This window comes from Leopardus geoffroyi, chromosome E1, assembly GCF_018350155.1.
Source record: "Leopardus geoffroyi isolate Oge1 chromosome E1, O.geoffroyi_Oge1_pat1.0, whole genome shotgun sequence".
NCBI classification, from domain to species: Eukaryota; Metazoa; Chordata; class Mammalia; order Carnivora; family Felidae; genus Leopardus; species Leopardus geoffroyi.
In genome coordinates, this window is record NC_059330.1 from 24,032,307 (window position 1) to 24,056,234 (window position 23,928).

The 23,928-nt window shown below is 44.1% G+C and overlaps 1 protein-coding gene across 2 annotated transcripts in view; it reads right to left on the reverse strand.

Annotated features, from left to right (window-relative positions):
- Positions 1-1,240: 1,240 nt before the first annotated feature.
- Positions 1,241-23,928, reverse strand: part of AATF (apoptosis antagonizing transcription factor) — a 105,287-nt gene continuing 82,599 nt past the window's right edge. Inside the window, exon 12 of one of the 2 annotated variants that reach the window (XM_045488135.1) lies at positions 1,241-1,581. In XM_045488135.1, coding sequence (XP_045344091.1) covers positions 1,518-1,581 — 64 coding nt within the window. In that variant the 3' untranslated portion in view covers positions 1,241-1,517. Of the gene's footprint in view, positions 1,582-20,618; positions 21,173-23,928 lie in introns of those variants that run through there. The other variant, XM_045488134.1, reaches the window with a different exon arrangement.

Consider the following 23,928-nt stretch of genomic DNA (forward strand, 5'->3'; position numbering starts at 1 on the left):
GTTGGGTTCCAAATATTTTGGAGTACCTGTTTAAATCTTTTCCTTCATCAGGTCAAGAGTGACTGTGACAAAGATTCCATCTCTTCAGGAAATGGAGGTTAGCAACCGGCTCACCGGAAGCACGGTGTTAAGAGGTCATTTATTGCTGTTCTAATGTGCATGATCCAGACTCCTCAGGCTAGAGGGACAGGATTGGATGTTCTCTATTTTAAAAAGTGATCATTTTGAAGGGAGTAACTGTGGGGGAACTCTATTCCTGTTGATCTTTTGGGTAACTAGAGGCACACTGAAAATTAAACATTTCCCTGACAGTCAAGCCCAAGAGGTAACTAGCAGACAAGAGAAACACATCACCATGTACCAAGGTCCAATTAATGTGAGATGGAAAAACCCTCCTCCCCGCAATCTGCCCCATCCTGAGCTCAGCAGACACTCTGATGTTAATACTAAACTGTGATGCAGATTCCAATGAGGACTCACTTCATTTGGAGCCCAGCCTTTAGTGGTCCCGACACCACGGCAGTGATACGTGGGGATTCCCAGGCACCGAGATCGGTCACCCGCTTTTGACATTTCAAAACAGTATCAAAACCTGACGTTACCAACAGTGACCACTCACGCACCACAACTGAATGCACGCTTCTTCTCAATTCCATAGCGCGACATGAAGATGTGGGCCCAGGAGCCGGGAGGTGGTCAGTTGCGGATGCCGGCACGCACGCATTACTTATGCAAGATAATCTTCATTGCATATTGACCACAGCATGCCAATAAATCCCCCTTATGGGGATTTAATTTCCAGCTTTTGACCTCTGGATGAAAAACAAGTGAATCATTTCCTCCTGCTAGATTTACACCAGAGCTGATCTCAATAAAGTGACTTAGGAATGGAGAGAATGGAAAAGGGCTCTGGAAGAATCTTTATGGGTAAAACTAAAAAAGAAGGCAGGGATTTGTATTTGCAACAAAGAAGCAAATACCTCCATGTTACAAAGTCTCGTGGGCATAGTTCATAGGTTTTTGGGGATTCCTTGCTCCTCAGAGCCATGATCAATCACCAAATGTTATCCACCCCGAAAGCAGCATTTCAGCCCAGAATTATTGCTCCTGTGAGGTTTTGTATTGTGAGAGGAGGCTGACTAGAAAAAAAAGTGAAAACCCTCCCAACAAACACCATCACCCCTCTAGAGCCCTCAGTCAGACTTACTCTGCTGCTTAAGAAATCACATGTGGCAGCGCGGCAGTGACAATACTCTTTATTTGTGATGGTGAAAGGGCGTGGGGCACCAGTCCTTGGCAGACTGGGGCAGGGAAGACATGGGACATTTGGTTCCAGGCTTCCCGGGACTTAGCAGGCATGTGCTCTGCACGCACCCCTTCCTGGGACTTCCCAATGTGCTCGACCCTGCTGGCCGATGGCTTCCTCCACTTGGGGCTCGACGAGGAGCCGACCTGGCTAAGGTGCCGTGGTGTTCAGAGGCCCTGCCTCAGGTCCGCAGCGACAGAGATGGGCGCTGTCAGTCCCTCTGGCCTTCATCAGGAGGGCGGAGCTGCCCAAAAAGAGATCGATACAACTCTGTCCTGGAAGACAAACAAAACAAACTGGTTAACTTTGCAAGGTTAAACAAGAACTAAGAAGCTGGGAAATGCCCCAATCGGTTTCTTCAATTGCAAACACAGCCGTGTAATTAAAAATGCATCCCACAGCCCTTACTGACAAATACAAAGGAAGGAAGAACCTAGAAGCGCCGATCAAATAGTAAAATATGTAAATAGTCCGGTGTGGCTAGATACCTGTCTCCAGGGAATGAGTTTTCTATAAGTTTGCCCTTTACAGACAGGCTCTTCAAGTAAGAAAACAAGATTGAATATTTTAATAGGATGTATGAGACCGCCGCACGACGAGGAGGATTCAATCAGACATGGGATGTAGGGGGATATGATTTAGTTTTCATACATTTTCTTGGACTTGGAAGTACTTGAAAAACAATGAAAATGACCCAGCAACAAGATTCCAATTACTATCACATGTGCAGCTGTTTGGTGATAGAAGCAAGGCTCTTCCCCACTCCCCTGGCCCCTTTTATCTATTTTCAATCTAATAAATAATTCGATTGGCTAATTTATTTCTAGAGCTGGGTTTCGAAATTTAGAAAATGATAGTATGCCAGGGTCTTGGGCCCTTGAAAATAAAGTATCACTTCCAACCTCTGTTTCTGTTATCAAATGCAACACACATCCAGCCACCTGGCCAAAGCTACGTGTCAAGGCCTGGCAATCTAAAAAGGGGTGGGTTTGGGGTGGGGTCCCTCCTGCCATTGTCACAGGAGCTCCAGGACACATCCCCTGTGGACAGAGAGCAGGTTCTCGCTGCGGGATCTGAGGAGGGTGGAGAGCCACGGAGGGAGGAAACCCGGCCCGCCTAAGGCAGGTGACCCACGGCTGCACTCCGTGTGATGGCCCGGCCACTAATCCTCACGGAGGGACAGCAGGCACACAGGGCTGAGGTCCTGTACCAGTGAGGGAACGACCCCAGAAGAAAGCTGTGCCTGCTGTTTCACACTCTTGAGATCGAACCATAAAAAGACAGCCAGCTGTCGTGGCTAAGAAAACAGGCTTTTACAAGTGGCCTTATAATCGGAGAGCCATCTTCAGCAAATCTGCTTTTCAAAACAAAACGAAACACCAAACCACCACCCCTCAAACAGCTGTGTGGGTTCAGTAAGACATCAACACAAAAACTTAGGAGTCTGTTTTTGAAGTCATCTTGCTGTGGCTGTGGTTGTGGGCGGGAACAGAGGTACGATCGTTAGAAAACCCAGCAATAAAAATAGCATATTAAAACTTTTTTTAAAAAAAAAGGAAAGATCCTAAAGAAGAAAGTCCAGTGGCCCAGAATGTAGCCAAACCCCATCATACTGGGGACCATAGTGTGGGCAGAGGTGTGTGGCTTAGGAAACCGTGGGTCTTTAGTATTATCACAGGAATCTCCCCCTCACCCTGAACCACCAGCCAGCTCTGAGGCCTACAAAGGCCTCAGATTGACCAGGGGCTCCGTTGTTTCTTTTGTTCCTGTGCTTTGTACACCTGCCTGCTCGGCCTGGCCAGCCGGAGAGCACAAGGCTGGAGGGCACTTCTGACCAGATGCAAACAAGAGGCAGGCAGCCTCGCTTCCGAAGGCAGTGGCTTCCGAATCACCAGCTCCATCACATGAAAGATGCTTCCCTGTATCGCACCATGGCCTATTTGCCAATAAGCACAAGCCTCTCTCGCCATTTCAACGCAAAAAATTCAACGGCATTAAGGTGGGGGGGGGGGTGGGGAGCGGCCACGACAGAAAGGATTAGTATGGCTTTAAGGCTGCACTGGCTGGCGAGAGGGATTGCTATTCAGGCCTCGGCAATCACACCCTTTCCCACCTCTCCCTGCTCCCTGCTCGCCTGCCCCAGACCCCATCATTACCGCCCAGCAAATGCTTTCACTCGGCGCTGCAATCGCAGGGAAGCGCCTGGGCCAAGGCAGCAGTTACTGGCCGCAGCAGGGTTCACATGTCGGGAGCAGAGAGTGAAATGCAGAAACCCATGTTTTGATAGAACATCATTTCACACTCAAGTGGACAAAGCTGACAAACATATGCAGCTGTTAGCGGCAAAGCAACTTGGAAAGCTGAGGGGTCTGGGATCTCAAAATAGTTTGAGAGAGACTAGGAGTAAGGGATTATTCCAATCTAAAACCTCCTAGTAATTGCTGCTCCGTGCCTTCCTCATCACCTGGCACCAATCAGGGATCGTCTCTACCCTCAAAGCATCTCAGACTCCCCCGCCCCTCGAGGCCTCCACTAGCCATTCCAGTCGCTTACCAAGAATACGGTGACGGCCTCGAACGGACTTTCCTGTTCCCTTCTCTGCCCGGCCCTCTGTTTCTCAGCCCCAGCACCGTGGCACCACCGGGAAGAAGCCCCCAGGCTCCAATTGCTCTGCTCAGCGTGGCCCCAGTGCGTCTTTCCCACAGAAGCTCTGTGCGGCAGGACATGCCAGGCTGGACACCGTGGCCGCTCTGAGCCCGAGTTTCACAAAACCACGCAGCCCCCTCACACATTTTGTAAGCTGACACAAAATTTTTCTCACTAAATTTAATAGTTACAGAGGATATAATTACCAGAACATTGTGAATACTAACTTTTGAAATAAAACTCTTACATTTTTTTTGTAATGCACCCAATGGAATCTATATGCCATACTGACTCGATACTCATCATCATTCATTTAAATAACACATAAACATACTCTTCAACTTGGAAATTTTACAGCATCCTCTCCTTTTTAAACTCGTATTTCCATTTGATTCTTCCCTACAGATTTTTGTCCTAATTGTTTTATGCTTGAAAGTCTTTTATTGATCACCCTATCAATACTTCTTGGCCACAAAAAACAAGTATGTAAATTGAAACACATTTTGAAATTTCAGAAGTTGAAATGAAAGTATTAAAAAAAATTTTTTAAATGTTTATTCATTTTTTGAGAGACAGCGAGAGACAGAGCACAAGCAGGGGAAGGGCAGAGAGAGAGAGGGAGACACAGAACCTGAAGCAGGCTCTAGGCTCCGAGCTGTCAGCACAGAACCTGACACGGGTCTCGAAAGCACGAACCGTGAGATCATGACCTGAGCCGAAGTCGGACGCTTAACCGACTGAGCCACCCGGGTGGCCCCTGAAATGAAAATGTTTTAATTTCTTGACACCATAAGGCTCTAGGTAATTAAAAAGTACTTCTGGATTGTGTTATTATTACATAATTATTATGATAAAATCGACATATACCATGGTATAATAAAACATAATTTTGGTGAACATTTAATACACGTAAATATGTAAAATGTTACTGGAACTGCATGCCTTCATGATATGGATGAGGCTTTTCATGTACCCGTGGTGAACAGCATTTAGTGCCAGAATGAAAGAGTGCTCAGCATCCAGTCTATCCCTGCTTATTGGTTTTTGCAGACACAAGTAAGGAGAAAAGTCACGTGAACAAGTAGATGGGCATCAGAGAGTTACAGCAAGGTCACCCAATTCTTTCAATTTCTTCTGAATTACATGCCCCCCCCCCCCCCCCCAAATCACATAGTGATCTACCACCAAAAACTGGTTTTAATGATCTGCAAGCTGACAGCTCAATTAGGTTCTCTTGCAATTTTGTTGAAAATAAAGACCTGGGACCATCTGACCCACAGGGACTGGTTACCCAGGCCTAGTGCCCTCCGTTCTCCATCCCACACCAGTACGGAGCTGTGCTCTTGCTAGGGGGCCTGGAGTGGGCAGAAAGCCTCCTCCTCAGAGAGGAGGGGCTCAGGCAGGCTGTGTGTCAGGTGAGGGAGACCCACAGCCCCTGCTCAGGTGCATTCCCAAGCAGCCCCACTTCGGGAAAGAGCACACATCTGGAAATCGATTCCCAAAAAATGCGCGTCTACTTTCCCCTTGGGGAGTCTCTGCGCACCCCAGTGTGAAGACTCAGGGGCGGGGGAGCGCTGCATACTTCCCCCAAACCTAGACAGGCGTGTGATGTGGTGCCAGTGCTGGGGGGAAGATAAAAGCATCTGAAAAGGAACATGTCCACATCCCCTTTCCCCATCCCAAGGAAAACAAAACTAAAAATAAAACTAGGTAATAAAAAGGCACCATGGGACAGAGGGTCAGACTGCCTTCTGCTGCATGGAACATTTTTCCCTGCAGCATCTTTCCTAACCAGGATTTAGCCATGCAGAGAAGCTAAACTATCAATCCTTCAGGTTAACCTTGTCTCCATCTGATTCTCTAGGGTAAGTGTATAGTTTAATACTTGAGGTCCCCTTAAGGCTATGCATAATGAACTTGGTTTAAAAAAAAAAAAAAAAAACCCACGTAATTCCTGCTCCCTATCACTTCAAGAATCAAGATTTGAATCACTGAGCTGCACCGCCTTCCCCTCTTTGTTCCCTTTCCCCCACACTCCCAGCCTCAGTGGCCAGTGGGAACGTCCACTGTGGAAAATGTATTAATGTTCGTGTCATGCAGGAGAATAACCCACGGAGTAATTAACAAGACTTGGACCTAAGGTAGAAGGTCGATAGCAGGGGCTCTTCCTTGAATTAAAATTTAACTTACCCTTTATTGCAACCTACAAAAGCAAGTAATGAGCACTAACATTTTTATTTCTTTTAAACTGTCATTTAGGCTGTAGAGGGGATAATTACCTATCTCTAGTGTAGTAAGGTTTTATAACCCTTAGTGAGGCATTTTCTAATTTAATATTTTTACTATATTATCATAAAACCTGTTTCTGGAAAAAAAATGATCATGGATTAGCAGCCATTTTCCATAAAGACAGAAGGTGTGTGTGTGTGTGTGTATTAGGATTTGGTTTATTTTATCACAGGATTCTCCCGAAGACACTCAAAGTACCACAGCTGAGCGATCCGTGCAGCACGGTCACTCGGGTGGTGGGCAAGCCTTGCGGCGGCCCGAGGTGAAGTGGGGGGCAGCGTGCGTACAGAAGACTGCAGCCCCAAGTGTGTGCACCTCAGTGTGCTCCCCTCGGTTCCTTGTGTGCACCTCCCACCGCAACACAAACCGGAGCCTTTCATGCTGTTGTTCGGGCAGTCGGCACGAAGAGACACGTTAAACCTGCACATGATCTGTGTGGGGCTTTCAATTTGCTAGGTCAGTAGCTTGCAGCACTGGGATACGGAAACAATTGTACTGGCTGTGCTCCAGAACACCGCACTCCTCCTCCTGTGGCCCGGAAACCCCAAAGCTGTCAAGAACCCCCTCTGTCCCCGTGGCCAGAGGCAGGCACTGAGAAAGCAGCAATGCCACTGCTCCCTGAAGGAGCCTGCACAGTCCCCAAAGTACATCGTGTTCCCCGAGCAAGTATTACAGGCAGGAGCTGGAAGCCAGCCTTCCAAATGTGCCAGCGGAGACAGTATCGCTGCTTTCCTGATTAACATTATACACATAATTTGCCCTTGATTAATTTGAAATTGTTCATTTGTTGCTTTGTGGCTGGGGGGGGGGGGCGGTAGTGTCTTCCTAAATACACAAGACGCAACCCAGAATGCGTCTTGGCCCCTCCTCCTTTCTAGCCTCTCCCTCTCTCTGCACCCTGAGGACCTTGTGCTGCACACAAAAGTGGTCTAGCATTTGCTGCCACTTCACTCAAGCCCTTAGGTAGCCATTTAAGAATAAAAACATGATGAAACACACAAAGGGAAAGAGAGACTAAGGGTTCCAACCAGGAGAATCCTGATCAAATCCGAATCCTTAGGGGTCAGTGTAGGAACAGCCAGAACAGAAATTCACACTGGCCAGCAGGGAAAATCATTGGCGATGTTACTGAAGCCTGCCTTTTTTCACGTTTGTGTTCTGAAAACAATGTACTTACTCGTGCTGTGGAAGCTCATGAACATGGTTAGAGGAGGTCCCTGCCTCAAAACACAACACAAACGTATGATATGCGCCTCACACCTATCTGGATGCCTATGTGAGCTTCATTAGACTTTGTAGGGAATGACGAGGCTGTGAATGACGACAGCGGAAGCTGAGTTGGGAAGGCGAATGGACCCAGTAAATGTGTCTAGTTAGACGGACCTGCTCCACTGGGAGAGACGTGTGAACATTCTTCCTCACGCTGAACCCAACTCTGCCATTCTGTGACTGCCACCCATGGGCCCTGGCCCTCCGGAGCCAAGAGAGAAAACAAAGCTGACTGCCCTTCCCTGCGGCAGCATTTCAATTATTTGACGGCTTCTCCTAACTAAATCTGTTCTTTGCTGGGTGAAAAGAAACAGTTCATTCCTGCTGTGATGAAACCCGGAGTTCTCTCGACAGTAAGGTCCTCAGATCCTCTGAGCTAATCCTGACGCGCCTGGTGCAGCCTAGTTAATCCAAAGTGGGCAGAACAGGCGACTCTATTCCCTCCTCTGTTCTCACACTTCCCCTGCCTTCATGGAGCTTCCACTCTCTTCCAAATATTGACTGAACAAGATATCTTGCCAATTATTCCTTGACCCAGACCAATGACACCAAACAAAGCGGTCCTCCTGCCCCTCTGAATGCTTTGTGATCTGCTCCCCAAAACGTAAGACACAAAATAGTACCTTCCTTTAATCTTTTTCCTTCTGCTTCTTCTGACCCAAATCCATTTCATCCATATCAGTGACTTTACGAGTGAGAGAAAGTCGCTTGAGAAATGTTTCTGTGGCCTAACAGGGGAAATATATTGATCCAAATGGCAAGCAATTGCCCTGTGCTCCTTGGGGGCTGTGGCAGAGGGTGAACCCCAGCATGTCACAGGAACGGCATCCGAGGCAGACACATGCTGGAACTGGTCTCTGAGACTGGACTGTTAGGGACGCAATCCAAGTGAAGACACACACGCAGCCCTTATAAGGAGGTAGTGTCAGTTAGTCAGGACAACAGACAGAAATCACGACAGAAAATTTGGATCCTGAATATAGCCCAAAGGTCAGCCCTTAACTCTCTCCCCTACTCTCCTCCCAACATCCCCCAGCAACAAAGAGTGGTTCACAGGCTCCTTTCCTGAAATCTCATCACAATTCCATACCAAAACCCAACACACACACACACACACACACACACACACACACACACACACACACACACGAAATGAGGTTAAAAGAAAAGAAAGTAGCCTTCTCTTACCTAGGACTTATTTCTTAAGAGGATCAAGTTAGCAAAGTACCAGAGAGGACTCCGAGGAGACCCACATCCATCACTAATTACCTAAATCTGGAGACCAGGCAAGTCTCTAAGCAGCCGCGGGCTGAACCGCAGCCGCCCGAATCCGCCACGAGGTGGCAGTACACGACGTGGTTCTAAGGACTCGGCCAGTGGTGTGGCTCGCGGCAAACTGCGCCCATAAATTACCTAGTGTGTCCGCTCTCATCACCATCCTCCCTGGGCTTGAAGGAGACTCTAGAAGGTCTGTTCCAATTCGCTCTTTTGGTCAGGTCAGAACTAGGTCCTTCAAACCTCTGCAAATGCTTTTAGCCCTGCAGCTTTAAATTACAGATGGTGACATGTGGCCTCTGGCCTGTCTCCTAAAGATCAGACAGACTCGAGATTTATAAATGTTCAAGGAAGCAGGTTGAGGGCCCAAACAAAGAAACTGAAAGGCTGGGGAAAGGAAGGCGAGGGCAGAGGGCCAGGGAGGCGAGACGAACGAGGGGTGGAATCTGTCCCGGGTTCCTCACTTGTGCTCTGTTCTGGTTCCCAAGTCGGCTACACTCACTCCACTCGAACAAAGGAAGAAAAATACTTGAAACTTCTGTCATTCCTACTGCTAGCTTTGAGTCTTTCAAATTCTTTTAAAGAAAAATAATTTACCTTGGTGGACTGGCAAAAAATAAGGGTGGTGGAGATGGGGGGGGTGGGTGGGGACAGTGGCACTCTAGACAAAAGGGATGTTGCCTCCTTTCCTGTGCATTAATATTCCATATTCCTGGGATGATTTCCACTTTCACAGTTTGACTGTTTTATAACAGATTTGATGCGAGAGAAGACAAATGGCCTCGCTAAGGAAAGACGACAAATCATCTCACCGCTTTTAGCAGGGTTTTCTCTTTATTTTTATTTATTTTTATTCTGTAGCTGGGCCACAGAGCTCTCTGCCTTGCTGGAGATGTTTAATATTAACGTCAAGCCACCACGATCCCGGCAATAGAGTTGGCCGGTGTTGTGTTTACGGTTTTGTGACTGCTGGCTTCAGGAAGATGAAGCTCCTTGTTCAAACAGCAGCCCCTCTAACAGCTCCTGTTAAAAGCCAGGAGATGCTTCACTGCTTAGACGTGAATCACTTCCTCCAACCGCACTGAAGAGGAGACTGACACGCGAGTTACATTTGTGTCCCTATCAAGGCTGCTGCCCAGCGACCCGGGGCCTGGGGGGCAGCGTGTGCCGCATCTCTCAGCTCCAGTTTAACTCCTACTTTTGGGGGTCAAAACACATGGAAATTAGTGAAGGTATTTACTGGCAACCCACAGAGTTTCAGCAAGGCATTCTATTGCTTCTGGTAATCAGCTGAAGGACGTATTTGACTAAAAAAACCAGCACCATTCCAAACAAAAGCAGTGAGCACCGAGCACACAAACACCAGGCACCTGGTGGTGTGAGGTACTCTGGGCCCTGGGGCCAAGTCCTGACACTCTCCTCCCTGGGGTGCAAGGATCTTGTGCTCTCCCCTGCTCCTCCTCCCTCTTTGTCTTTTCATCTTCCTCCTGGCCAGGGGTGTAGACCTTTTCCTCATTTCTATTCTTGGCTCTCCTCTCTTCCCTCTCCCACTCTCCCCTGGCAATCTCATCCACGCTCGCTCTCAGCACTAACAATCTCCGGTGGGCAGGACACCCACGGCCGTGGCTCTGGCACCCTCACCTAGACAGGCATTGCATGCCCTGGCCCCGCAGGCTAGGCTTGCTGTCACCTAAACTGCCATTTGTTAATAAGGGCAGCAAATTCTCTATCATTCAAGGCCCACACTTAACTGCTTAATGGCAGGAAGCTACAAAATTACAGGTATCGATACCACATTTTCTTTCTTTTTTTTAATAAATATTTTCTTTTTAAAAAAAATGCTTATTTTGAGAGACAGCACACAAGTGGGGGGGAGAGGGGGAGGGGAGGGGGAGAGAGGGAGAGAGGGAGAGGGAGAGGGGGAAGGGGGGAGAGATAGAGAGAGAGAGAGAGAGAGGAGAGAGAGAGAAAATGAGAATCCCAAGCAGGCTCTGTGCTGTCAGCACAGAGCTCGATGTGGGGCTCCATCACGACCTGAGATGAAATCAAGAGTTGGGAGCTTAACCGACTGGACCACCCAGGCACCCCAATACCACATTTTCTGATTCAAAAATAAAATATGCCCTGAGACAGAGCTCTGGCTTGGGCAGTTTACTTATATTAATTGATAGAATACAAATTGATGCCCTCCATCTATCAGTCTATTTTGGCTCTTAATAGTATCCTTCAAAGTACTTCTTCCTCTTTTCTGTAAATCAGAAATTTGGAAAAAGGCGTTTTTATTGTTTATTTATTTATGAGTGAGAGAGAGAGTGTGCGCAAGCAGGTAGGGGCAGAGAGAGAGAGAATGGGAGACACAGAATCCAAAGGAGGCTCCAGGCTCTGAGCTGTCAGCACAGAGCCTGATGCGGGGCTCGAACTCACAAACCAAACTGTGAGATCATGACCTCGGCTGAAATCAGACGCTTAACCAACTGAGTCACCCAGGCACCTCGGAAAAAAGGTTTGTCCAAGACACCTGCCACCTAACTTTCCCCAGGAGTAGTGACCAGGACCCGTGGCCTCCAGATGTCTGCAACAGGACCATCGCGCCCTGCTTCGTTCACCAACCAGTCACTGAAGCCAGCAGTCTGATGACCGATCCCAGTTAGAAGGCTAGTTTTAAAAAGCCTACTTGCTAAGTAAAAACGGAGTAGTGTGCCCCTCTGTGCCTGGAAGCCGGCAGAGTCTGTTGTGAGGCACAGCCGCGCCTCCCCTGCAGGACAGAGAGGTAGGCGAGGAGGCAGTGTGCTGCCAAGTGCGTGCAGGAGAAAATGCGTATCGATTTCTTCTTTCTTATAAAGGAGCACAAAGCGCTGAAGAACAATTGCGTGTCCCTGCAGCATTTCACATTCCACGTGAGACAAAGGCCCAACCCCCACCCGCCTGAGAAGCAGAGAGGGGAACCACGCGGCGCTGCGTCTCCTGGGGGTGTGTCAGCGGCCACCATGCCGTCAGGGTCCACTGCTGGGACTCCAAACACCTCAGGCCATGAACGCCTCCCCTGCCTCTGATCAAGTCATTTCCCTCACTGGGCTGATGCCGCCTCATCTATATTGGAGAAGAAAGAGCCTTCAGTCTTATTTACCTTTTAAGTGGAGGTGCCCAGAGGGTAAAAGAGTTAATGTTTATAAAGTGTTCAGCTCCCCAGAGGGAGACAATGGATAAAACACAAGGTGTGGTTATGGCTCATTCAAGACCTCATTTCCAGGGTAGTTAGTAATAGCTTCCCATTACAAATGCAGAGCTTCCCAGCACCTTGAACTCAAAGTAGGATGAGGCAATGCCCTTTATTTAAATATCCTTTTTTAGTTTGACACTTACTACCAACACTAAAAATAACAATAGGTAACCAGGGACTATTATGCCTTGTTAATGCACACACAGAATCCATTCCAGGGGTGCCTGGGTGGCTCAGTGGGTTGGTCAGACTTTTGACTCAGGTCGTGATCTCATGGTTCATGGGTTCGAGCCCCACGTCAGGCTCTGTGCTGCCGGCTCAGAGCCTGGAGCCTGATTTGGATTCTGTGTCTCCTTCTCTCTCTCTGCCCCTCCCCTGTTCACACTTTGTCTCTCTCTCAAAAATAAATAAACATAAATAAAAAAAAAAGAATCCATTCCACAACTGTTTTCTTCTGAAACCAAACAAATCCTGAAAGCAGTCCAAAAAACTGACCTAAAGCTATAGCTGGTCATGACAGATCCTGGTCTATAGTCTTCACATTTCCATAGTAACTAACAATTTATAGGAGGGCCACAGAAACCAAACCTAGTGTAGATATCACAGCCAAGATAGGCAGGAGGAAACCTACAGTAGAATACAAAGTTTATTTATGTGTGTGCTCCTGGAAGTGATGGAAATACATGAGTATTCCTGAAAGATCTTTTCCCAAGGCTCATTCTCCGTAAAAATGACCTCAAAACCTCTCTAAGTAAAGGGTTGGGAATGAGAGGTCCTAGAGCTGGACTCTTCATTTCTGAGGATCTCCCAACATGGCCAAGAGCTAAGAAGAAAATATAGAGCTGGACCTCAAGCAGTGCTGTGTTTTAGCATGGAGATGTAACCCACAGCTAATTAGGGCATGGCCTGGTGGTAAATGCGACATGTAATATGGACAAGTACAAAGTGCTAAGGGAGCAGGGGAGAGTATATTAAAGGAGTTAGATGATTTGGAGAGATTTCAGTAAAAGAGGCAAAAGCTTTTCCTCATCTGTCTTATAGGACTGTTTGCAAAAATAGTCTTACCAGCAAATTGTAAATAGACTTATAAGCTGAAAGCCTTCAAAGGCATTTCAGACAGGAGATCTACAGCCAACTCTTTTCAGGTTTGCACAGAAATGGATATGCTTCTGCTGCAGGCAAAGGGACAATGACCTAATATTTACCCATGTGAAAACATGTATTTTGTTTATTATTTAATTTTTTAAAAAGTTTATTTATTTTGAGAGCGAGAGAGCAAGTGGGGAAGAGGCAGAGAGAGGGAGAGAGAGCGTCCCAAGCAGGCTCCATACCGGCAAGTGCAGAGCCCAACGTGGGGCTCAACCTCACAAAATGCGAGATCATGACCTGAGCCGAGATCAAGAGTTGGATCCTTAACCAACTGACCCACCCAGGAGCCCCACATTTTGTTTATTTAAATAACTGTATGGATTACATTTAAAACAGTCCTTCTTAGAAACAAAAATTTAAAAGAACATTTCATTCTCAAGACTCTCATGAGCAAGTGCCCGAGTGGTTTAGTCGGTTGAACGTCTGACTTCAGCTCAGGTCATGATCTCAAGGTTCGTGAGTTTGAGCCCCATGTCGGGCTCTGTGCTGACAGCTCAGAGCCTGGAGCCTGCTTCATTCAGATTCTGTGTCTCCCTCTCTCTCTGCCCCTCCCCTGCTCACATACTCTCTCTCTCTCAAAAATACACAAACATTAAAAAAAAAAAAAAAAGACTCTCATAAACAAGAAGGACTATTTTTGCTTTGTAAAGGAGACTGAGCCACATAGGGAAGCCTTCTTTGTTTGTTTGTTAGCACAAAACACACACACAAGCACTCTCCTGCATCAACCCTCTAGCTGAGAGAGGCTGGCATCAACTGGGAAGAGACCTTAAATAAATGGTTTTGCAAATAATACTTGTGCTACAAAAATGTTATATAATTAAGGCAAGATAAAACTGGAATCAAATTATTCCAAATGTACGAGCATAAAACCTTGACACAAAACCAAGTACAAGATTACAGTAAATATACGTGTACTACTTTGACTTACAAGTTAAACATTCATTTTTTTTCCATTTTTAAATAGTTTATTTATTTAAGTAGTCTCTACACCCAACATGGGGCTCAAACCCACATCCCTGAGATCAAGAGTCCTATGCTTCTCCGACTGAGCCAGCCAGGCACCCGACAGGTAAGCATTCTTAGTGAGAAGAAAACCCCTATCAAGTGCTTTTGTGAGCTGTGATAAATACTGTTCCAGAGGAACAAGTAGAAACTCCAGGGAGAGCGAGCCCCCCAGCCCAGTGTGGGATGGAGAGGTGAACCTAGGCCTCCCTGGTGGGGTCGGTCAAGGACTATGAATATTCATTCCAACAGGAAAGGACTGAGGGTGGGAAGAGGTGAGGAGATGCCCGGGTTAAGAGAGCAGAGTCAAGAGACGCAAGCAGGAGTGGGTGGAGGAGGGGCTGTGGGGGCAGCACACGGAGGGCAGGCTGACACCGGTGAGGACCATGAGGGGCAGGGCCGAACAGTACGGCTTGAGTTCTGTAGACGACAAACAACAGAGCAGCTCCTCTGTTCTGGGAAGGTTCACTCTGGCAACAATCCACAGGCCTGACCACATGACACCGAGCTGTTAAGAGCCTGCTGGTGTAACAGTCCACATGGGAAGGAGCAAAAACGGTCGGACTCAAAAAGAAGCAGAAACAGTAAATAGGGACCACTGAACAGAATATTAAAGTTCCAAGCAGATTAAAAGTAAGAAAAAAAAATCAGATGAAACCAAGTAGAACACAGGTGAATATCTGATCCTTGGATACAGCAGGGCTTGACTGGCTAATCATAAAAGCAATGGAAATATTCTAAAGAAAAAAGGTTTTATATATTTGATTACATAAAAAAGGAAAAATTATATTGGGGCATCTGGGTGGCTCAGTCGGTTAAGCCTCTGACTTCAGCTCAGGTCATGATCAGGTCTGTGAGTCTGAGCCCCGTGTTGGGCTCTGTGCTGTCAGTCCAGAGCCTGGAGCCTTCTTTGGATTCTGTCTTCCTCTCTCTCTGCCCCTCCCCCACTCATGCTCTGTCTCTCAAAATATGAATAAACGTTAAAAAAATTTTTTTAAAAAAAGGAAAAATTATCTGTGACCAATAAAAATCATTAACATCAACAGGCAAACAAGATAAGAAAAAAAAAATCTGTATGAAATACAGTATAGAACCATAATAGATATTACTCATACAAACGGCAAAGAAAAACTAAAAGGCAAATAAGCAGAGTATAAAACAGAAATGTGAATGATTAATAAATATACATACACTTCAAGTTCACTATTAAATGAGAAAATAAACATTAGATACTTAGTTCAGTGGCTAGCACAGTATAGGTCAGTCAAGTGTCACTTGTTACTAGCTTATAAAGCAGTAAATAACTTTTAGCACATCATAATAGATAACACTTTTGAAACATAACCCTCCATATTAGCAAAGGTATAATGACAAACCTTAACCGGTGAGGGAGCAGGGGCATACAAATGAGTACAACTAATCAAGATCATTAGGAGGTTTATGCCTTTGATCCAGGAATTACCCTTCCAAGAATGTATTCTAAAGACTCTAGCAAAACTTAGAACACAGATTTAAAAAAAAATTTTTCTTTTTTTTTAGAGAGAGAGTGAGAGAGAGAGAGCATACAAGCGTGGGAGTGGGCAGAGAGAAACAGAGAGAGAGAACTGTAGGCAGGCTCCACGCTCAGTGTGGAGCCTGATGTGGGACACCCCAGAACACAGAATTCTGTACAAATATGTTCACTGCAGCATTACTTAAAAAGAAATAAAAATAATTAGAAACAATCTAAATGTCCAATATTCCATAATTTAATATTATAAAGCTATCCAAATACCTTTAAAAAAATGGTGTTAAAATGCTTAAATATAAAGTTAACCAGAAAAAGGGATTCAAACATATATGCATATATCTTTATAAAATACACACACACAAAAATTCTCCAAGAAAACATATAAAGGGGATTCTGGGTGGCTCAGGAGGTTAAATGTGTGAATCTTGATTTCGACTCAGGTCATGATCTCAGGGTCGTTAGATTGAGCCCCGCATAAGGCTCTGTGCTAGGTGTGGAGCCTTAACATTCTCTCCCTCCCTTCCTCTACCTCTCACACACTCTCTTTCAAAACAAAACAAACAAACAAAACATATAAAAGCATTAATGTTCAACTCTCAATAGCATATAACATGAATTTTTCTTTGTCCTTACTGTATTTTCCAAATTTTCTCCCATATGCATGTATTGTTTTTATTACAGGGGGAAAAAAAGATACTGTCTATAAAGAAAGTAGGTGACCTGAATACGGCAGGTGTAGAACTATAAAAGCAAGCTGATAGAATATATCAGATTTCAAAGCTGATTATAAGGTTTAGGGTCTTTGTTTAAAAAAAAAATTTTTTTAATGTTTATTTATTCTTGAGAGACAGAGCACGAGCAGGGGAGAGACAGAGAGAGAGGGAGGCACAGAATCCAAAGCAGGCTCCAGGCTGAGCCATCAGCACAGAGCCCAACACGGGGCCCGAACCCACAAGTTATGAGATCATGACCTGAGCCAAAGTTGGATGCTCAAATGACTGAGCCACCCAGGTGCCCCAAGATTTAGGGTCTTTGTAATCAGAAGAAAGTGTAACCATAATGGCATGTTATGCTGTGATTCATACTAAAATGTGAATGACTTATTACGCAAACCTCCCCTATATAAAAAGCATCTCTATTATAAAATTTAAAAAAGGAAAACAAAACATCATTTTAATCCAGATAAGCCCTCCCCCCCCCCCCCCCCGCCAAACAAGTTTTTAATTGACAGAAAGGTTCTTGTATACACATTAAGAATGGGGAGAAGCAGCTTCACTTTGGCACATTATCCCACATATCTCTAAAAGCTTGCTCATGTCTTGGAGACAGCAGCAGGTTTGAATTCACATTCCTAAATGCATATACCAGCTCCACTACTTATTTGCTATTTAACTTGGGCAAGTTACTTAATTGCTCTATGCCTCAGTATTCTTATTAAATGCAGATAATGTCAACCACTTCAGTGGTTTCTTTTAAGAACTGAATGAAAAGGTACATGAACAGCTTAGCACCATTTCTGGTATATAGTAAACACTCAATAAATGGAATATGATGTTATTACTCTGTGTCATTTCACTGCAGACTTAGGGTGGATAACTCAGAGCAAAGGATGAATGCACTTAGAAACAGAAATGGTCTAGATATCTTAGCAACCTAACGCTGGCTCAGTGATCATTGAGGGAAATACAAAAGTAACGTGAAAACATTTAGCCCCTTCAGGATACTTAGATGTAATTAATACAATATTATAAGATGTTATATTTTAAAAGATAGTAATAATAAAACACCAGAACTTAAAAACAGGAAGTCCTTAAGAGAAACATTTACATTCACTTTAAAGAATGTGAAAGATCCCTTTGGGGGAAAAAACGGACTCACAATCCTCTGAAGAAATGATAGGAATTTAACCGAAATGAGAACTATAGTCAAGAAACCCCATTTTGAGGAGAGATTTATCTGTTCAGCATCTACAATCTCTTTCTAGAAGATGTGCTTTTATCACTCTATATCCTGCTTGGAACCAAGGCTTCAATTTGAGAATGCAAATTCACTAGAATTGTGTAAGACTGAACAGTAGCAAATCAGGAAAAACAGAAAAAAACAATGGCAGTTTCAATCCAGTTTTAAAACTCTGTGGCCCACGTCTCAGGTTTGAACTTGAGAATGTTTCCTTTGTCCTTTCTGACATTACTGGAGGAGGAAGGCCCCAGGCCTCCTATCTCTGTGCTGGACGCCATCTTTAATGATGATGTATGGGGGTCCTTTCCCCTCAGCACTGCTGGGGGGTCAAACATGTGATGCTGCCCGCCTGAGTATCAACAAGCGAATTATAAACTGTGTCAATCCGAGTTAATGCAAAGCTGTAATCCTCTTTAACAAGAGATCAAATCACTGCTGTGAGTTATGTTCATTCTGTAATCTGATAAGAAAGAGAGGGAGCCTCTAATAAAAGAGTAATGGGAGCCTTTAATGACGCTGGTAAAAGGCAGCACCAGTGAAAATATTGCTCTCGTTCCTGCTGATTAGATCAATGTTGCATATTTGCCCGGACTTGTTTCACCTGTCAGAATAACCTGTGTCTTTTTAGGAGATAAGAAGCCTCAGAGAAAGCATCTGTATCTTAACCATTCTTGCTTGCAAGTTTTTAACCAGCGAAAAATGCTCTGTGGAGGGTAGTTCTGGGGTTATTAGCTGATGTGCTCTCAAATGCAGAGCAAACTACACCAGAATATATCACCATGATTCAATGCCAAATTCTCTTAAATAAAGGGGTAAAGTAGGCAAAGGGTAGTAAAAAATGGTCTAAGTAACCTCTGGGTTACCAATTAGGGGGAGAAGAATATCATCAGTAGAGTGGTAGAATGTGCCCATATTTAGGGTGCAGACCCACACACACAAAAATGGCAAGCGGAAGATAAATTGCCTGTACAAATTCTATTATACCAAGACACCTCAAGAACAACGTGGCAGTGATGTTGACAAAGCACTTTACAATGCTGGATTACCTTTGTACGTTTCTTTTCTAGAACTCCAAATGTAAAACAATAATGTATTTGGTGCCTAGTTTTCATTAAAGAATCCTCTCATTTTTTTTTAATTTTGTTTTAATGTTTATTATATATATATATATATGTATATATATATATGCGTGTGTGTGTGTGTACACACACACACACACACACACACACACACACACACACACGGCATGAGTTGTGGAGGGGCAGAGAGAGAGGCAGAGACAGAATCCAAAGCTGACTCTAGGCTCTGAGCTGTCATCACAGAGCATGACGTGGGGCTTCAACTCACCAGCTGTGAGATCATGACCTGAGCTGAAGTCGGACACTTAACTGACTGAGATACCCAGGCACCCCTCTTTGTTCTTTTGTAATGCCAGCAAGCTTCATAACAGGAGTAGGGAAAAGTGTGTTTTTATTGTAGGGGAGAAAACGGGGGGCTAACATGGAAAATCTTAGTTTCTATTGAGAATTTCCTTAAGTTCTTTGCAAAGGAATGGGGAACCTATAAAGTGTTAATAGTGTTACCATTTTTGTAATAAGAAACAAAGCTTCAAACAACAACAAGAACAACAACAACAAGTTTCTCAAGAAAATGCAATAACCTAGCCTTGTAACAGAGGGTACTAGAATTGGGTTTATATAAGAACAGTTGTCTGAAGCAGCAGTTAATGCTGCAAACACCAAGTTTCTTTGGCGCATTCCAGCTGCTAATTGATGCTGAGACCCCCCCCCTCCCCATGCTGACAGCCAGAATGCTCTGTGGAGGGGCACACCATGGCAACAGAGAACGTGGCACACGTGGACTCCCTTCCCAAATCTGAGGTGGCAGCCAGTATGAGGAACATCTCTGGACCTGTCTCTGAGGTCTCCCTCAGAATTTGCTTCTCCCTGTTACACCAGCATTTTACTATCTGACCCACATCAACACAACAGAAAAACAAGAATTAACTTCTTTAAAAGTCTGCCTGAGAGGGTCTTTCAAAAACACAGGCAAAATAACCCCAGATGATTATTTCCACAACCTCCAAATTCTTCATTTTGTTGCAACTATAATAAGAGATCATCTGAATTTTTACTTCAGACTCTCTCTGGTCTAACATCACTCCAGGGGATTCACACCATGTAAAGTAAGCTGTTTCTAAAATGTTGATAAGCTCAGAATAACTTTAGTCATCAGAGAGGCCGAACAGCAATCCTGTAAATCATGCAAGTAGCACCCTGACCTGTTCTCAGTGGTAACAATATACTTAGAGGGATTCTCTCCCAAAGAGACACCAAACCTTTTCTCCTCCTTAGCCCATGGATAACCCTGTCGTCTCTACAATATCATATGATACTTTGCCCTCTTAGCAAAGATGACTCAAAGAGCAAACAGTAGCTGCTCTGAGAGCTGAGCTGCCCCGTATCAAGGGCTTGCCAAAGTCAGTGATCATTGTTAGGCTCATAGTAACCTACTTCCTTGCATGCAAACATGGAATACGTCGGCAAAGTGGGGTTTCTTTTGTTTTCTCTCAGTACTGGGGATGTTCATCAGGCCTGCAACAGAAACCATCTGCCTACCTCCTAATGTTGTAAAGATCTACTGGACCAGCACAAATGAAGTATCTCGAGTTACGCGCGACTTTCTAACATAGGAGACCTAAAAGCACATAAAGGCATTAAATTAGTAGCCAAAGTTTATCCAGAAAAAATTCCCCCAAAGGAAAATTTGGTAACACAGGGGCACAAACTGGGCTACTTTGCATTTAAAAGGTGTTTTTTTAAAAAACATATTGCTTGAAGATAAAAACTGCTAGCATGAGAAAAGAATATGTATCAGCAGAAATTAACTAAATAGACAACACTACATAGACCACATCACAGGAGACACAAAATGAAGATGCCACTGCCTTTTTAAAGATCCTTTTAAAGATAGCACTTCTTTCTCCACTAAGGATATTTTAACAGCCGGGGTTAAAGATCTCTTCTATTCTCTCCCTTAATGAGAACTACGTTCCAGTTTCAATTCAAATTTGACCCAGTGCAAATTATTTTTTAGCTCAAACTGGATGATTTTAGCTCAAATTGGGGATCCAAGGACGGGTAAACAACACTCAGATTCTGCCTCGCTTCTCCTCCAAAAAACCCCCCGAGCATTGGGAAATTCAGGCATATGTGTGGAACAATAAACTGGAACCAAGAAACAAAGAAAAGAGAAGGGATTCTCTCCCCAGATTTGGCTAAGGTGGGAACCACAGGTGGAGCTGCCTCTGGGAATGAGAAATCAAAGGGCTAGAAAATGTATGTGTATTTTACCACGATTAAAAAAGGGGGTGGAGGGTACTAGTCAGGGATGAAAAAGCCAGTTTTATCCACATGGTCCATAGGGCAGAAACCATAAGGGAGAGATCTTCCATTTACAGCCTTTAATACAGAAACAATCAAGACCTTCCCACTTCTTCTCCGTATTATCGATATAATTTTCTGACGGAAAATGTCCTTTTTTCCTGGTGATAAAAAGCAGTGTAAGCTTATTGTAGAAAAACTCCGAACACCGTGGAAATACACAGACCAAAAAGTCAATGTGTTTTCTCCTCCCTGCCACCCAGCAACAAACACGTGGTGCGGCTGCTGTACACTGCGTCAGAGCTTCTTACTTTGTAATGGAACTTCTATGAGTCCATCCTCATGGCAAAGGACTGCACCAAAACACAAGTACAGAAAACAAAACATTGGGAGTCTCCCTCACCCCTTCCCTCATGCCATTCCTTTCCTGGAGGTAAACACTGTAGATATTATGATGTATGGTCTTGCCAAACATTTCCCTAAGCACTGTAACATTTATATACATATATGTACATATATGCCTGTTTTTATCTTTATTTTTATTATTTTTTTTTTAAAGAATTTTTTTTTTCAACGTTTATTTATTTTTGGGACACAGAGAGACAGAGCATGAACGGGGGAGGGGCAGAGAGAGAGGGAGACACAGAATCAGAAACAGGCTCCAGGCTCTGAGCCATCAACCCAGAGCCTGACGCGGGGCTCAAACTCACGGACCGCGAGATCGTGACCTGGCTGAAGTCGGACGCTTAACCGACTGCGCCACCCAGGCGCCCCTATCTTTATTTTTAAAACAAGTGGATGGTGTTACAAGCACTGTTTCTTTTTCCAGTCAACAAAATAACCTGGAAATCTATGACAGCACAATTGGTTTTTTAAAGTATCACTTTTTTTCTATCACATGTATCTATTTAGTCAAAAAGGCGGATTCTAGTATAGTATTTTATAGCCTACTTTTCCATTGAACATTATGTTAATACCTACAGCACTACTTTGTCCTTTAAAAGCTCTTTATAATTTCACTGTGATTTATTTAACTAGTTGCTTATTGGTCATTTAGTTTCTTATTTTCCTCCATTATAAACCATGTTGCAACAAACATTTTTATTTTGTTTTGTATTTCCTATTTATTCTTTTACTGAAGTATAGCTGACACACAATGTAAAGATTCTTGATGCAAATATATTTGCCGACTTGCTATTTCCTTAGGTCAATTCCTAGAAGTAGATTTTTCTGGGTCAACAGGTAAGTATACATTTAAAATTCTGAAACACATTGCCAAATGGCCCTCCAAAATGATTTTTGCCAATTACATTCCCGACAACGGTATATGAAAGTGTTTCCCCATACCATCCACACTGAGGGTTACCAAGCTTTTAATGTTTTGTAATTTTATAAGGAAAACAATGAAATATCATTTTAACTTGCATTTTTTTTTTTTAATTTATCCTATGTGAGGGAGGGAGAGAGAGAGAGAGAGAGAGAGAGAGGCAGGCAGGCAGGCAGGCAGGCAGTGTATGCAGGGGAGGGGCAGAGAGAGAGGGAGAGAGAATCCCAAGCAGGCTCTGCACTGTTAGCACAGAGTACGATCCAGGGCTTGATCTCATGATCCTATGAGATCATGACCTGAGCCAAGATCAACAGTGGGATACTTAACCAACTAAGCCACCCAGGTGCCCCTGATTTGCATTTCTTTGATTAATGAGATTGACAGTCTTTACGTTTTTGAGATTTTTAAAAAATGATTTCTAAGTTTGCTTGTTGACATGCTTTGCCCATTATTTTTACTGGGATATTCTTAGACAATTCTAAAAACTCTTTACATAGTATTTTACATAGTAAAGAAAAATATCATATTTTGAACTTTTCCTTGCCAGTTTGTCATTTACTTACCACTCTGTTTCAAAGTCTTTTTCGATGTGACTTAAGGCAGTCAGATCTATAAATATTTTTCCTTACAATTTCTGGCCTTGGTGTCATGTTTACAAAGCCCTTTTCTACATCAAAATCATAAATAATTCTCTATTCATATATGCACACCAAGAATGACGTATCTGTAACTTAGCAAAACCATAATATTCATTTGAGAAAAAGTGGTATATACTGATACTGATATTTTAACAATTATAAAAGTTTCCCATCCTTCAGTATATTTTGTTATGTACAAAGTAAGAGACAAAACAGTACAGTAGCAGATAGTCTCCAGTTATGGAATTACTCGAAGAAAAACAAAATGGGCCAAGCCATGACTACCTCTTTCTTAAGATAAAGTACAACACCTATTGGCCCTGAGAGTTTGCATACTAGAAGCAGAGAGAGCTAATACGCAGTTACTCTACCCATAGTCAACCTGGCTTATTCAGACTATGGAGCATGAGCAGTTATGTGGATAAATGCCTCCTATCCCTGGGAAGCACAAAGGGAATGGAGTGTGCTGCAGTAAAAACACATGCTCAGTTGTCCAGCTACAAGACTTTTATTAAATTCCTTATTAAGTGGGCTCAACAAGCTGGAGAACAATGCTGATAATAAGCAATCAGTCCACAAGAGACAACATTTTACCCCCCACCAATACTGAACGCCGGAAGGACTATCACCCAACAAATGTTCCCAACCCCTTCTCCCTTGCCTGCTCTACCTGAAGGAGCAACTTAGCACAGTTCTATCCAATGAGATATAAGAATAAGTTTAGAGGGGATTCTGGGGAAGCTTTTCCCTTTCTTTTCTTTTCTTTTGTTTTTTTGTTGTTGTTGTTGTTGTTTACTTTTCTAATAAAAGAAAGTAGGTAAATCTGACATCACTTCTTTCCTCTCTTCTTCCTGCCCTGAACATGTCTGATGGCTGAAACTGTAGCTGCCATCTTGGGACCACAAGAGAAAGACCAAGAGATGCTGGCCCTTATATCATTGAGAAGGGAAAA